Source organism: Rhinolophus sinicus, chromosome 5 (assembly GCF_057876585.1).
Source record: "Rhinolophus sinicus isolate RSI-liver-muscle chromosome 5, RSI-T2T, whole genome shotgun sequence".
Taxonomy (NCBI): Eukaryota; Metazoa; Chordata; class Mammalia; order Chiroptera; family Rhinolophidae; genus Rhinolophus; species Rhinolophus sinicus.
In genome coordinates, this window is record NC_142505.1 from 83,044,521 (window position 1) to 83,060,921 (window position 16,401).

The window sequence follows — 16,401 nt, forward strand, 5'->3', positions numbered from 1 at the left end:
CTCCATCCTCAAAGCTACCGTTGCCTAGAAGTGCTCTGATCTTAAATGCCATATCCCATTTCCTAACAAACACTTCCTATCCTTCTAGCTCTCTCACGAATATCAAAATTGGCTCTTCAACCTCATCAGGGAGATCTCTCTCTCTCTCTCTCTGGCAAGAGTGCTGACCATTCCATTTTCTCTGAATGTATCCGCTCCACTTTGCCTTCTCTACTTAACCTAGACTCTACCGTCTATCACTTCCCTCTCTCCTATTGCTCCCATTTCTCCTATTCCTATTCTTCTTCTCTCATTTTCTTCTCCTCCAGCCCTCTCATGTCCCTACTCTTACTAACTGCAGATTGGAATCTATGACTTTGAGGTGGCACCGATGATAGCCGGGGCCTCAGTGCTGCCTAGTAACCCTTCTAGTGTCTCTCACCCGTGCTCTCCAGGCCGTCTTTGCGGCTCTACCAAAAGATCCGCATTCTCCCAACTGTTCCATCACTTCTGCATTTGTTCTAAGATCTTGCAGAAAAAAACTGAAGCCATTGGTTAAACGACTTGCTAAGCTTTCCCTTATGCCAATTATACACTGAGCATTAGGGGCGCTCAGAAGGAGCCAGACAAGAAAAGGCTTGGGTAAGGACTACTTTGGAATTATCTAGAAGAAAACTTGTGTCAACATGTCTGTAAGCTCATCAGCAACTATACCCATGTACTCATCTTTTCCGCATGTTTCAACAGATCTGGTGGCCCTAAGGACCTTTCCCTTCAGCATATACACATAATCAAGTTTCTTCTATCTTAAAAAAAAAAAACAAAAAACAAAAAACAAAACCCTCCTTGACCCAATATTCTTCTCTAATTACCAACTTCCTTCTTTTCTTCACTTTATTGAGTGTCTACTCCATGTGAGATATAATACCTTAAACACAATCTACATACATAATCTCATTTAACCCTATTCATAATATCCTGTAAGTGTGTATTCTTAGCCCCATTTGACAGAAAAGGAAACTAATACTTCAGGAAGTTAAACTACCCATCCAAGGTCATACTGCTAGTAAGGGTTGGGGCCAAGATTTAAATACAAATGGATTCCAGAGCCTCTGTTCTTAACACCTATGCTGCACAGAAATTATTCTTGCCTTGGCTACTGATTTTCTAATGCCAGATCCAAAAGATACTTTTCCTATCCTGATTTTACTTGGCTCGTCTTCATCCAATACTATGGACTACTCCCACTTCTTAGGACTATTTCCTACTATTTTTATCGCTGCTCCTTTTCTTTGAGGTCTCCCTCCTTTTCTGACTTCCCCATTAAATATTTGAGGCCTCCAAAGCAATCTCATGGCTTTAATTATGACTCATATGCTATCTCCGATATTCTTATCTCCAACCACACCTTCCTGTTGATTTCTATACCCAAATGCCTAATACACCCATCCTTTTGGAGGAGTCCCACAGGCATCTTAAATTCTATCCTAAAATTAAGTCACTCATTTCTACCCACCACCCTGCCACCTCTCACTCATGTCCACTACCTTCCACTTCTCCCACAAAAGACAGAATCTGCTCCTGCTGGGTTTTCCTATTTCAGTAAATGGTACCACTCTCTACCGCGAGATCTAAACCCAAGAAAACGTCTCCTTTATCCCCTTAGTTAATCACTAAGTTCCATTAATTCCATCTTATTATCTCCTGCCTTCCTATTCATTCTTACTACTTTAATCTCAGGCCCTGATTCCCTCTGACCATGACATAACTCATCTCTCTGCCTTCCCCTGCCCTAGCAATGCAGCCTCAAAAATCACTGCTGAAATAGTCTCCCCCCAAATCACATAGGGTTGTATTATTCACTTTCCTGATTAGAATCCCTTCATTAACTTGCACAGCTTTCAGGATAAAATATGTACTTATTAGCCTAAGCCTACGAGAATGTGTTATGACCTAGACTCTATTTATTCCTCGAAAGCTTCTCCCCTCCGCCACTTCCCCACACACGGCCTTTCCTCAGCTGTACTTAACAACTTGCAGTTCGAGAACCGTCCAATGTTATCCAGGCCTCTGTGCCGTCTACACGCTGATCCCTGCCTGAAACAAGCCAGCCTTCACCCTTCACTTCACTCACTATTAAGAGTTCTTTCAGCACAGCGTAAGCAGTACCTCCTTTAGAATGATCTCTAGGATGTGCTTCCTCCAATAAGCCCCCGACTTGATTTAGATGACCCCTTTCCTAGTGCGCTCATGCATCCTATGTGCTATTACCATTATTTATTTTTCTGTCTCCAGTGGACGTGTGGTTCGTGAGGACAGGGACTACGCCTCACTCAGTTTTGTATCCCCAGCACAGAAAAGGCACTTAATGATCTTTGAATCACTAAATTACATCTCTTAGACCATCCTACCCTAAACTAATCTCAATTCTTTTCCTGGATTCTGTTGTCCATATCGTATCACTCAACTGGAAATAACAACGCACTACCCCACCATCTTGTAGCATTTTCCAAAATAACAATTACTCACGTTTTATGTTCCCAGAGCTGAATCTTGAGAAGAGGAATTATCTCAGATTAGTCTCCATACAAGGACTTACCCACAGACACTATTTAGTAATATTTGTTGTCATTGGTCTGAGATTACATAGCCAAGAATCATGTAAAGGCTTCCTGTTCTCATTCTATCACTGACTTTATTTATAGGGCTGTGCACTCATTCCTTGTGTGACCTCGGTTAAGTCATAACAGCTGAATTTTAGTTTTCTCATTTGGAAAAATGGGAACAACAGCCACACTGCAAGATTGTGAGTGGGTCTTATGGACGATATACCCTTTCATCTCTGGAACATGAGCCTCGTATGTGCCTACCAGAGCTTGCAACATGACAGATCCTCAAATATCTGTTGAGCAAATATTTAAATATATAATATTAGGGAGAGCAACAGTTGAAATGAACAGAGAATGAACATACATCCTGATCATCAAGTAAGTACTACCTGTATCAATTTTGCAGAGGAGTTTCTGATCTGAAATTCTGCCATCAATCAGAGTTATGAGTATAGGTAGCAAGTTCAGAACAGAACTCTGGAGTTACTGATCCTACTCTCAGAAGTCCAGGATTTACATTATTTACTCTAAACCACAACGTTATTTAGATTTAATTGAAGTCAAACCAGTGCCTGCATTTAAAGGAAATACTTAAAAGACAGTGAGAAAGAAGGAAATGTACAATAGCTAGAATATTTGTGGCAGATTTTCTGTGGATGCCATAGAAAATAAGGGCTTTGAAATAAGAACATCCGAGGTTCAAACCCTAGACCTGTCTCTTACTAGCTACATAACTAGGCAAATTCTTGAAAGTCTTAGCCTCTCTTTCCTTGCCATAGAACTATATACTAACAATCTCGCCGTGCTATTGAAGGGATTAAATGAGATACTGGCAATTCGCTATGTAATGCCTGGCATAGAGCAGGACCTCAACAAATCAATGTTTCTGGATCTACCAGAATTAAGTTCTTGGAAAAACTCCTTCACATTTCAAGTAGTTTGGATTACAGAGTTACTCACAGAGATTCTGGGCCGTCTTTGAATCCAACACCTTTAACTCTTTTACTTTTTTCTTTTGCACAGATTTCTTTTCTTCTCCACCTTCCTGATCCTTCTTGGCTAGAGAGAGAAAGATCAGAAAAACATGATTAAGGAAAAGCCACATCTGTGCCTCACTGAGCTACTGTCCCAGCCCCAAAGACCCCTCGCTTCCTTTCTGTTAATAACAGTCTCCCTACTATATTCCTGCAAGGTGCACCTCCTCTTTAACCACCGGCCTCCTATTGCTGACTGTCCCCTCCAACTATAATACATATCTCATTTTATTTTCTTTAAGAGTTATCAATAATGCTTTCCCACCTACATCCTATCTACTTGCAGGAAACAGTAAACTTTCTGTAAAGGACCAGAGAATAAATATTTTAGGCTTTGCAGACCCTATGGTCTGTCTCAACTCTGCCATATGAAGGCAATTATAGACAATACATATATGACGTGGCTGTGTTCCAATAAAACTTTATCCACAAAAACAGGTGGTCAGTCTCAGGGCTATAGTTTGGCTGCATTAGAGTCTTCCACCGTGTTATCTTTTTGTGCCTATTAAAAATCCTATTTATCTTTCAAGCTCATCTTGAACATGAGTTCCTATAAAATTTTTGATTTTATATTTGATTTCCCAAAATGCCTGTGATCTCTCTCTCTAAATCCCTATTGATTCTTATACTTCTTTATTGTAAGTCCTCTCCCTGACTTTGTCATAAGTATATAGGGTCTCTTCTTCACAAGATGAGGACTTTGGTATGGCATAACAATATATTCCTAGCAGGATCTTACTGCTTAAATATCATACTGGTGCTAACAAAGAAGGTACAATACTCTCCTCAGACTATCCAAAGCCAATGTATTCTTCTTTTGCTGTGAAGCTTTCCCCAATTAGCTGAACTAATTTTCATGGTATTTGTTATCTATACCTCATTAAAAAAATTAATTATTCAATGCTTTGTGACATTTTATATGTGTCATCTTGATTTTTGAAAACCTGTGTTACTTTACAAGTGTGAATGCTTCTTCCCATCCTACCTAGACTTTGACCTTCAAGAGCAGTTAGCATGACAGTAACATTCACCAGAAGTAGTTATTCTGGCTATGAGGAGAGTTGGGCAGTAGATAGAAAGGGAAACAGGAACTGTTTCTGGACAGACATTAATTGTAAAATATTCTGTGTAACTTGGTTTCAACATTTTTAGAGCCATACGGGAATATCTCTGCAAGGTGTGTCAAGGAAACTGACAAAGCTAGCTGCTTCTGAGGAGATGAATGGGGTGCCTGAGTATGGATATGGAAGGAATACTTTTCAATACAAATATAATATCATTTAAATTTTAAACCATCTGAATAGTATTATCTGGTACAAATAAATAAGAAATAAAGCAAACAAAAAAGAAAGTTTCATGGCAAAAGGTACAAAAAAACTATAAAAAATTCACCTTTGGCCTCCCAGGCCCAATTTGAAGACGGAAAATGCTAAAAACATGAAGATTAGTTATTTAAATAAATACTTATTGAGTACCTAAATAAATACTTATTGGGCTCTGGTCTGGGCTCTGGGAATAAAACAGTAAACAAAACAGAGAAAGATTCCTGCTTTCATGGCACTTATATTCCAATAAAGAGAAATAGACAATAAACGAGTTCATAGATAAAACAGTGTATTAGATGGTCATAAGTGCTATGAAGGGAAGAAAATAGGGGGAATTTAATAGGGAGATGGATTACAATTTTGGGGGCTGCTGCTCAGGGAAGGTTTTAGTGAGAATATGACATTTGAGTAAAGATCTTTTAGAAAGTGACAAATCAAGCCACATGAACATCTGGGGGACAAGGGGGAAGCTTTTCAGGCAGAGGGAATAACAAATGCAAAGGCCTGAGACAAGAGCATGCCTAGTGTGCTGAAGGAAAAGCAAAAACGTCATTAGGGCTACAGTAGATGGAGGAAGGGGGGAGATCAGGAGATAAAATCAGAGAAGTAGGTGAAAACAGACAGTATAGAAAAAAAGAAAATTATGCATAGTCGGATAAAAACGGAGACTCAAACATCTAGACTGTATCACAAAAACTTAGGGAAGGAGAAAAGTAAAAGTATTATATTTAAAAACTAGGAAGGCTAAAGGGACCTAAAGGGAAATAAAGTTTCTACACTTCACTCGAATTGGTAAAAACATCAATATCATTAAACTAGGAAAAGTTATGTATGTATAATGTTATACGTAGAGCAATACCTAAGTAAACTGTACAAAGCAATATGCTCAGGCATTATAAATAAACCAAATGGAATCTTTAAAAAAATGTTGAAAGAAACTACAGGGAAGTGAAAAGAAGAGAAATAGGAAATAAACAGAAAACAAATACAAATAACACACACTTTCCCCTTTTATAGGTTGATGCAAAAGTAATTGCGGTTTTTGCATTTTTAACCTTTTAAACCACAATTACTTTTGCACCAACCTAAATAGAAAGCCTTGGGTGACCTAGATAACTAACCATTTGAGGGACCCTTCTTTCGCTTCCCATGCTTTAATTTCCACTCTGGTTTTCCATTCATCAATAAAGAGGGAACCCGTGAAACCTGAGGCACCCACCTCATCCCCAATAAAGGCAGAACCCCAGGGTCGCCCTCTCTCTCTCTCTCCTAGTGACCACACTGTGTGGCCCCAGGAGTGCCATGTCAGGACCTGTGAGGAATAAACCTTGCTTTTTCAAAGTTGCCTGATGGTTGTTGCTGAGGTGCATCGTGCAATCGTAAGAACCACAAGGGCCAGTATGGCTCAGTCGCAACACTGGCTCTGGTGGGGGAAATGTTTCTGGGGGCTTGCCAGGAGTTGTTTTGGCTCAGTGAGTACTCCAGGCCTTCCTAGCTGATAGCATCACTATGCTGAGACAATATCAAACACTGGCAGAGTGATTAACAAGACTGAACGATATGCTGTCTATAAGAAGCTTACTTGAAATACAAAGATACAGGTAGGTTGAAAGTAAAAGGCTGAAAAAAGATATACCATGCAGATATTAACTTAAAAAAAAAAAAAGCAGAATGGCCATATTACTATCACGGAAGTAGACTTCAGAGCAAAGAAAATAACGAGATAAAGCGGGACATTACATAACGATTAAAGGATCAATCCACCAGGGAGACTTAACAATTTTAAACGTGTATGTACCAAACAACAGAGACTTGAATATAAGAAACAAAACTAAGAGATGAAAAAAGACACCAACATAGCCAAGCCACAATAATGCTTGGAGACATTAACGCCCTACTCTTGGTAATGGGTAAACTACTTGATAGAAAATCAGAAAGGATATAGAAGAAGTGAACAGTATAATCAATCAACAGGGTCATATATATGTAGGACACGTCACCTAACAACAATAGAATAAACATTTTTTTCAAGTGCCCATTGAACATCCACCAAGACTGACCATATCCTGAGCCATGAAAATCAATAAAATAGATAAACCTCTAAAAAGACTGACAAAGATAAAAAGAGAGAAGACATATATGAAATATTAGGAATGAAATGGAGTATCACCTCAGATCCTGCAGCCATTTAAAGGATAGTAAGGGGACACCATAAATAACTTTGTACTCATGAATCGGACAACTTACAAGAAATGGACCAAACTACAAACTACTAAAACTCAACCAAGATAAAATAGATAACTCAAATACTACTGAAACCACTTAAAAATCTGAATTCATAATTATAAGGCTCCTGAGAAGGAAATCTCCTGGCCCAGGTTTCACTAGAGAATTCTGCCAAACATTTAAAGAAATTTTAATGCCAATTTTATACAACCTCTTTAAGAAAACAAAAAAAGAGGGAACACTTCCCACTTCATTTTAAGAATGTCACTGAAGTTTTCACTTTAAATAGTTAATTTTATGTTATGTGAATTTAATCTCAATAAAACAATTGGTAATTGTTTCAGATGTTTAAAATCACTAATTAAACCAGTGAAATTTGAGTATGGATTTTATATTAAATAACAGTAGTATACCAATGATAAATTTTCTAAATGTGATCATTGTACTGTGGTTATGAAAAAGAATGTCCATGTACTTGGGAGAGGCAGGCATGCTGAAGAATTTAGGGGTGAAAGGCCATGATGTCAGTATTTTATCTCAAACAGTTCAGTAAAAAAAGTTTAAAAAAAGGAAAATGTTCATAGCAACATTATTCATAATGGCCCAAAAGTGAAAACAATCCAATGACCTTCAACTGATGAAGAGAAAAACAAAATGTGTACCTATACAAAGGGATATTATTCAGCCATAAAAAGGAATGAAGTACTGATACCTGCTACAACATGAACCTTACAAACATGTGATTAGTGAAAAAGCCAGACACAAGTGCACATATGATTACATTAATACAAAATATCCAAGAGGCAAATTCATAGAGATAGAAAGTAGCTCAGTGATTGCTAAGGTGCGGAAAGAAGTGGGGAGTGACTGCTTAAGAGATTCAGGGTTTCTTTCGTATGTGATGAGACTGTCCTAGAATTAGAGAGTGGCAGTAGTTGTACCAATTTGTAATATACAAAACAAACAAACAAACAAACCCATGGAATTGTACACTTTTACGGGCGAATTTTATGATACGTGAATTATATATCTCAAATAAATAAATGTGCATGTACATATACATACACACACATACATTCAAATGGACCACAGATCTAAATGGAAAACCTAGAATTATTAATCTTCTAAAAGAAATTGGAAAAACCTTCACAACTTTGGGGTAGGCAATGATTTCTTAGAAACAAAAAAGTACAAACTATGCGGTAGGAAGAATCCTAAGTTGGCCCTCAAGTCGCACACACACTGTATACAACCCTTCTTGAGTGTGAGTGGGCCTGACCTACTCTGGGAAGTCCTTCTAAACAAGGGTTTACAGATCAGACAAGAGAAGTCAGAGATTCGAAGCTGCAGCAGATTCTCTCTTGCTGTCCATGAAGAAGTAAACTGCCACACTGTGGAGAAGGCCACGTGGCAGGAAATGGTCGTAGCCTCTAAGAGCTGAGGACAGCTCCTAGTTGATGACCAGCAAGGAAACAGAAATCTACGTCCTATAATTATAAATAACCGGATTCAGCCAAACAGCCCATGAGCTTGGAAGAGGACGCCAAGTTCCAAAAAGCAGTGCGATCCAACCAGAACCTTCATTTCAGTTTGATGTGACCTTCAGCAGAGGATCCATCCAACTTGGATCCCAGACCCAGGGAAATAGTGAGATGATAAATTTATATTGTTTTAAGCCTAAGTTGGTGATGATTTGTTACACAGCAATAGGAAATAATAAAAAAAATACAAGTGTTCTTTCTCGCTAGTATGAGACTCAACTGTGTGATATCTGAGTGAGTATGTAAGATCACGATTCCATGTGGAAAGCACTACTAGAAGATCAAGACTCCATCAAGCCCGCTGGACCTACAGTTGCCCAGCAATGAAGAACCTCAAGAGGAGCCACCGACTGAGAGTCAGGATATTACAACTTACCAAGAGAAAAAAGATGAAGGAGCACTAGAGGTGCAAGGGCCTGACGACCCAGATGCTCATCTCCAGGAACTGGCCACCCAGAGACTGGGGGTAAGGGCAAAGATGGTCCTGATGTCACCGGGAGAGTTTACCAAACTCAGAGCGCTTTCACACGTCAGCAGCAGGGCCTGATCCGAAAGCTGTTCTGCAGAAACAGGCTCAGCCAAAGACTGGGAGTGAGGACACAGATGGTCCTGATATCAAGGGCAAGATTTCACCAAATCTAGAGCCCAGTGAAGTGCCGGAAGCAGAGCCTGACCAGGAAACCAGTCTCCAGGACCTGCCTCAGCTGAACACTGGGGATGAGGGCAGAGATGGTCCTGATGTCAAGGAGGATATTTGACCCAAACTAGAATCCATTCATACGTCAGAAGTAGGGACTGACCCGGAAGCTGATATCCAGAAACTGGCTCAGCCAAGACTGAGAGTGAGGGCAGAGATGGTATGATGTCAAGGGGGAGGTTTTTACCAAAACTAGAAACCACTTACATGCCAGAAGCAAGGGAAGGGAAAGCACAGGATTAAAGGAAGATGAACTGAAATCATGCAAACTGTTAAGTGGGATACTTATTTGACTGTTAAAATTCTCTCAATAAAGGTTTACGGGGAGGGGAGGGGAGGGGAGGGGAGGGGAGGGGAGAGGAGAGAAGAAAAAGTGGACAAACTGGACTTCATCAAAATAAAAAACTCTTCTTTGAAAGATATGGTTAAGATATGAACAAACAAGCAACAGACTGGGAAAATATGCTTGCAAAACATGTATCTGATAAAGGACTAGTATCCAGAACATATAAAATATTTGCATGACTCAACCGTAAGAAAACAACCAATCCAATTTTTAAAAACAAGCGAAAGATTTGGACAGACACTTCACCAAAGAAGACACATAGATGGTAAGTCAGCACAGGGAAGAATGCTCAACATCATTAAGTCATTAGGAATATGTACTAGGAATTAAATTAATCAGGAATTAAAAGTATAATGCCTAACCCATTAGAATCACTAAAATTAAAATATAAAACGGGTGATACTAAGTGCTAGTAAGGATGCCAAGCACCCGCAACTCTCACGTATTGCTAGCGGAAATGGAAAAAAAAATGGTACAGCTACTTTAGAAAACAGTTTGCCACTTTCTTATACATTTAAACATACACTTATTGCAGCAATGACCCAACAATCCCATTCCTAGGTATCTGACCAAGAAAATGAAAACATGTATCTCCAGACAAAATTTTGTATGCAAATGTTTCTATTGGCTTTATTCATAATTGCTAAAAACTAGATTCAACCTGAATGTCCATCAACCAGTGAATGGATATAATGGAATCCCACTCAGCAATAAAAAGGAATGAACATGAATACAACACCATGGACAAATTTCAGATACATTATGCTAGGAGAAAGAATACAGCCTTAAAAGGCTACTCAGTGTATGATTCCATGTATATGACATTCTGGGAAAGACAAAACTCTAAGGACAGAAAACAGATCAGCGGTTGTCAGGCCTGGTAGTGAGGAGAGAGGATGGACAAATGGGAAGGAGAGAGCTTTTTAAGAGTGATGAAAATGTTATCTGTCTTGATTGAGATAGTTATATGGCTGCATACATTTGTCAAAATTCAAAGAACTGTACACACAAAAAGGATAAATTTTACTATATGCAAATTATACCTCAATAAACCTAACTAAACATACTGTATCTTCAAGGCCAATAAAAGACAGTAGAGTAAGGCTATAATAATTATAAGAGTGATACTGAAAAAACACATGACGTTTTTAATAATAAATAAAGAAGTAGAAGAGATTCCAGAAATAAATATGAAACATTTCGTATATGCTAAAGTAGAAACGGGATCAATGCAAAAAAGGATGATGCAGGGGTTGGTAAACTTTTTCTTAAATGACCAGAAAGTGAATATTTTAGGCTTTGTGGGCCATATAGTTTCTGTTGCAACTACTCAACTCTGTTGGTGCAATATGAAATAAGTTATAGACAACATGTAATCAAACGGGTATGGCTGTGTTCCAATAAAGCTTTATTAACAAAAAGGGGTTGGCCATAGTTTGCTGACTTCTCGTGTTAATCAACAGTGTTGGAACAACTGGCTCTCCATTTTGAAGGAAAACAGTTAGATCCTAACTTTACGCTATTCACAAAAATTAATTCCAGATACATTAAACATCTAAATGTTAAAAATAGAAATACAATATAATTCTGAATAAATGAAAACTTTCCTAAGAATAAACACAAACTCAAGATGGTATAAAGTAAAAGACAGACTAATTTAATTACATGAAATTTTAATTTTTCAATGTGGTGCAAATCATCATATAAAATATGAAAAGAAATGAGAATTTCCATTTCCGGTAATGGGGCCAAATATCCCATGGAAAACATCTTAAAACGCTGGTGTAATGTTTTAAAACATCACTTTGAAAGCATGGAAGAGCTGACAACATGGTGATGAACTGCTCCCAAGAGGTAAGCAAAACACTGAAGCACTGTTCCAATGACAGTTTGATGGCTCTGTGTGGACAGGGGTCAAGGTCCAGTTTCTGCCTAATACGGAGAAAGTCTCATATGAGACTCCTCATTAGCTGGGAACCCAAAAGGCTACATCCTCAGAGTAAAGGTGAAAACCACAGGCTTGCAGTTGGAAGCCCCAGAAAGCCTACACTCTAGGAACAAGGTGAACCAGGGATAGATCAAGCCTTTCCAAAACCACAAGCCTTGGCACAACTTACTCCCTGACTGGATTAAGGTGATCACTCATCTGTCTAGTGAGAATAAAACAAATAGGAACAGACCCACGCATGATTCAGACACTGGAACTAGCCAACAAGGCCTTTAAAGTAACTTTAGTTAACATGTTCAAGTATACAGGGGAAAAATAAAAATAGATGAAGATGGAGAAGTTCACAAGAGAAGTAAAATTAAAAAAAAAAAAAATCGCTGGGCATTCTAGTTAGAATTAAAGATTATTAGAACTGAAACTAAGAGTTCAATAGATGGGTTTAACAGGAGACACAATAAAGTTAGTGAACTGGAAGACAGGTCAATAAAAATGATACAAACTAAAGCACAGACATAGAAGATGAAAAGCAACAAAAAAGAGTGCAAGGACATGTGAAAAGATCCAATATATGTATAATTGGAGGCCCAGAAAGAAAAGAATTGGACAGAAGCCGTTAATATGGTGTTATGCATATAAAAACTTAAGAGGATAGATCTAATGTTAAGTGTTCTTACCATAAAAATAAAAATAAAAATAGAAGACATAAGAGAAATCTCCTGGAGGTGATGGAAATGTTATCATCTTGACTGTAGTGGTAATATCTCAGGTGTATGCATATGTCCAAACTCATCAAAACGTATACATTAAATATGTGCAAGTTTTTATATATTAAATATACCTCAATAAAGCTGGGGAGAGAGATATTAACTATTAAATGTGACTTGGAGCAGGGGAGGAGTCCCAGGATTTCAGTCTCACAGGGAAGCTTTAGACAGGTGGACAGAGAAAGTAAATGCGTAGAGTAAAATACTAAAAATAACAAAGAAAACAAACAAGAAAAACCCCACACATATACATAAGATGAAGTGCTAACTGTGACAGTCACTGGCACTGAACTTGAAAGCAAAATAAAATGCCAATAATTAAAAAAACAAAAACAGAAATTGGACAGAAGCAATATTTGAAGAGAAAATAGCTGTGAACTTTCCAAAAGTGATGAACACTTCAACATACAGACTCAAGAAGCTCAGAGAACCCCAAGGATAAATACAAAGAAAACCACACCATGGTACATCATCATCACAGTAAAACTGCTAAAAACCAGGCGGGAAAAATTCTCGAAGTAGCAGGAGACAAAATATGTTACCTTCAAATGGACAACAGTTAACACTGACAGTGGAGTTGTTTTTTTAAAATAGAGGAAAACAAAAAATATCCTTCAAAAACATAGGTGAAATAAATAAAGATATAGCCAGACAAAAACAGAGAGTAACTGAACTAAAATAAGTACTTAAGAGAGTACTTTTTCAGGCAGAAGAAAACGTATACCAAAAGAAAATGCAGAAATGTAGGTAGGAAGGAAAAACACTACAAAGGTGTTTTAAAGTGAATATTGATATTACAAAATAATAGCAAATATGTTTCTGAAGTTTAAAACATATGTAGAATTAAAATGCATGACATCAATAACTCAAAAAGAGGGTATGTAGTAAATAGTTAAAATATTAAATTCTAGCATTATCTGGAGGGTGGTAAAAGTTATAATTTGTATTAGATTGTAAATCAAACATGCATGTTATAATTTCCTAAAAGGATAGTAAAAAAAAGTATAATTAGGAATAGGGGAAATGTGAACTAATAAGTTTTAATGAATCCATAAAAAGCCAAGAACAGAAAAAAAGGATGTAAATTAGAAAAATCAAACAGAAACAAACAGCAATATGGTATATATCAACTCAAATGGATTAAATACATTGAAGTGTGAAAAGACTAAGATCATCAGACTGAATTTACAAAACACATACTAAATAAACTGCTTACAAGAGACACACCTTAAATAAAGACACGAATGTTAAGGGTGAAATAGTGAAAGAAGATATACTTACCAAGAGAAAGCTGGTGCAGCTATACTTATAACAGAAAGACTTCATCTCTAATAATACTACTGCCTTGAACAGACACATTTCATAATGATAAAGGGTCAACCCACAAGGAAGATATAATAATTCTAAATATAAATACAGCAATAATTTAGTTGCAAAATATATAAAGTACAAAAATGAACTAAAAGAAGAAAAGAGCAAATCCATAACCATAGTGGAAGAATTAAAACTCTTTTGTACAATAACTAACAAAACAAGCGATAAAAACTTGGAAAGGATATAGAAAATCTGAACACATAACAAACTTGACCTAACTGATATATTAGAACAAGGCATACAACAATAAAAAAATACAACTTTTTTTCATATGCTCATAGCACATTTACCAAAATTCACCACGTGCTGGGTAAAAGCAAGCCTCAACAAATTTTAAAGGACACAGAAATAATTTGAAGTGTGTTCTCTGACCACAGTAGTATTAAGCTGGAAATCAGTACAAAGATTAACTAAAAAATTCCCCACTATTTGGATATTGAGTAAATATCTAAATAACTCTAGAGTCAGGTAAGAAATCACAAAAGAAATCAGAAAATATTTTCAACAGAATGAAATCAGCATATTACATAGAAAATACAGGACAAAGAGAAAACAAAATAAGATGGTAGATTTAAACCCAAATATTTCAGTAATTATGTCAAATGTAAACAGACTACATGCTTCAGTTAAGGCCAATATTGTCATCTGGATTTTAGAAAAAAGAGCCTAAGTATATGCTGTTCTTATGAGAGAAACATCTAGAATAAGGATAGAAAAAGGATGAAAACTATAGTTACACCAGGTAAGTTCTACTAAAAGAAAGTTGATGAAGTTACATTAATATCAGACAAAATAGTCTTCAAGGCAACGAAAAGCATTATAGAAGGCAGAGACACAGTACGATGATAAAAGTCTTAGTTCATCAGGAAAATAAAAGAATTTAGAATTTGTATGTACCTAATAACATTATATATTTGCATATTAAGATATATATATATGGGGCAGCCGGTTGGCTCAGTGCTTAGAGCACAGTGCTCATAACACCAAGGTCGCTGGTTCGATTCCCACATGGGCCACTGTGAGCTGCGCCCTCCACAACTAGATTGAAAACGACGACTTGACTTGGAGCTGATGGGTCCTGGAAAAACACACTGTTCCCCAATATCCGCCCCCCCACACACACACACACACAAAAAAGTATATATATATGTTGCACCAAAAAAATATAATCTGAATGCAATCATGAGGACATATTAGATAAATTCAAACTGAGGTCTGTATTCTTCAGAAAGATAAAAGTCATGAAAGAGAAAAGACCAAGGGATTGTAATAAGGAGTTTGACTCATTTTCAGATGATTGATTGTTGACAGCTGCTAAGCCTCACCTCTCCCTTTTCCCATTGTGTCCCACCTCTGGGCAAACTAGTAATAGGAAAGCCTTCCTGCTCCTCCTTTGATGCCACAGGAGATACAAACTATGCAAGGTCCTTGTGCAGGAATTCTTACCCTGGCTGCACCCCCACCCACAATAAAAACCCAAGCCAGTCTCCTTTCCTTGCTCTCTTAAGCCATTTCAAACCTGTTCTTCTCAGAGACTCAATTATGTAAGTTAGTAAACCTTCTCATACCCTCTGCTGTGTGTGGGGGGAGGTGTCATCAATCACAACATCCAAACCAAATTCTGAATAGTGGTCCATGTGCCTTTGCAGGTGACCTTTATAGGAATTACTCTCAATTTAAAAAGACAAAGGACAACTGAAGGCAATGCTGAAGGCAATGCATGAGCCAGGATATATTTTGTAAAGAACATCAAAATCTAAAGGTCAGATTAAATAACAGTATGACATTAATGTTAATTTCCTAATCTTGATAATTATACTGCAGTTATGGACCTGTTATTAGGAAATGCACACTGAAGGATAAGGAGGCATCAGGTCTGTAACTTACCCTGAAATGGTTCAGGAAAAAATACAACACACACATATGTATGTACATATATACACTTAGAGAGGAACAAGGCAAATGTGGTAAAACGTCAACATCTCAGGAATGCAGTGAAGTATGTGCAGGAAATGTTTTGTATTACTCTAGCAACTTTTCCATAAGTCTGAAATTATGTTGATTAAAAATTTTTTTAAAAATAAAGCAAAAGCTGACAGAATTACAATGCTAAATCCACAAAGTGGGATGTTTTAACCATTTCTCTCTGTAACTGATTTTTAAAAAGCAAACAAAAAAGATATAGAAAATTTAAACAACACAATTAACAAACAGAAACTAATGGAGATATAGAGAATACTTAATGCAACTGAAGAACATATAAATGCTTTTTAAGTGGATATAGAACAGTCACGATATTTAACAATATTTGGAACCATAAAGGAAAACTCTACACTACGGAAACTACACTATAGGAATACAACCACAAAATCCATATTATGGGAAACACCATAGAACAAGTGATATAGTTTTTACAAAAAATGAATTTCAAGGAGTAGAAAAAGAGGAAGAACCTATAGATGAAGAGAGACAAATAAGACATTTAAAAACACAGGCAGGGCCGGCCTGGTGGCTCAGGCGGTTGGAGCTCCGTGCTCCTAATGCCAAGGGCTGCTGTT

The 16,401-nt window shown here is 37.3% G+C and overlaps 2 protein-coding genes across 2 annotated transcripts in view; one reads left to right on the forward strand and one right to left on the reverse strand.

Moving 5' to 3' along the window:
• Window positions 1-16,401, reverse strand: part of DIAPH1 (diaphanous related formin 1) — an 87,007-nt gene that overhangs the window by 12,668 nt on the left and 57,938 nt on the right. The window contains exon 17 of the mRNA XM_074313689.2: window positions 3,549-3,647. Coding sequence (XP_074169790.2) covers window positions 3,549-3,647 — 99 coding nt within the window. The remainder of the gene's footprint in view (window positions 1-3,548; window positions 3,648-16,401) is intronic.
• On the forward strand, window positions 8,698-9,472 carry LOC141567199 (X antigen family member 5-like). The gene is made up of 3 exons (XM_088798843.1): window positions 8,698-8,733; window positions 9,028-9,162; window positions 9,287-9,472. Exons 1-3 carry the CDS (start codon window positions 8,698-8,700, stop codon window positions 9,470-9,472), a joined length of 357 nt encoding a protein of 118 aa, XP_088654969.1.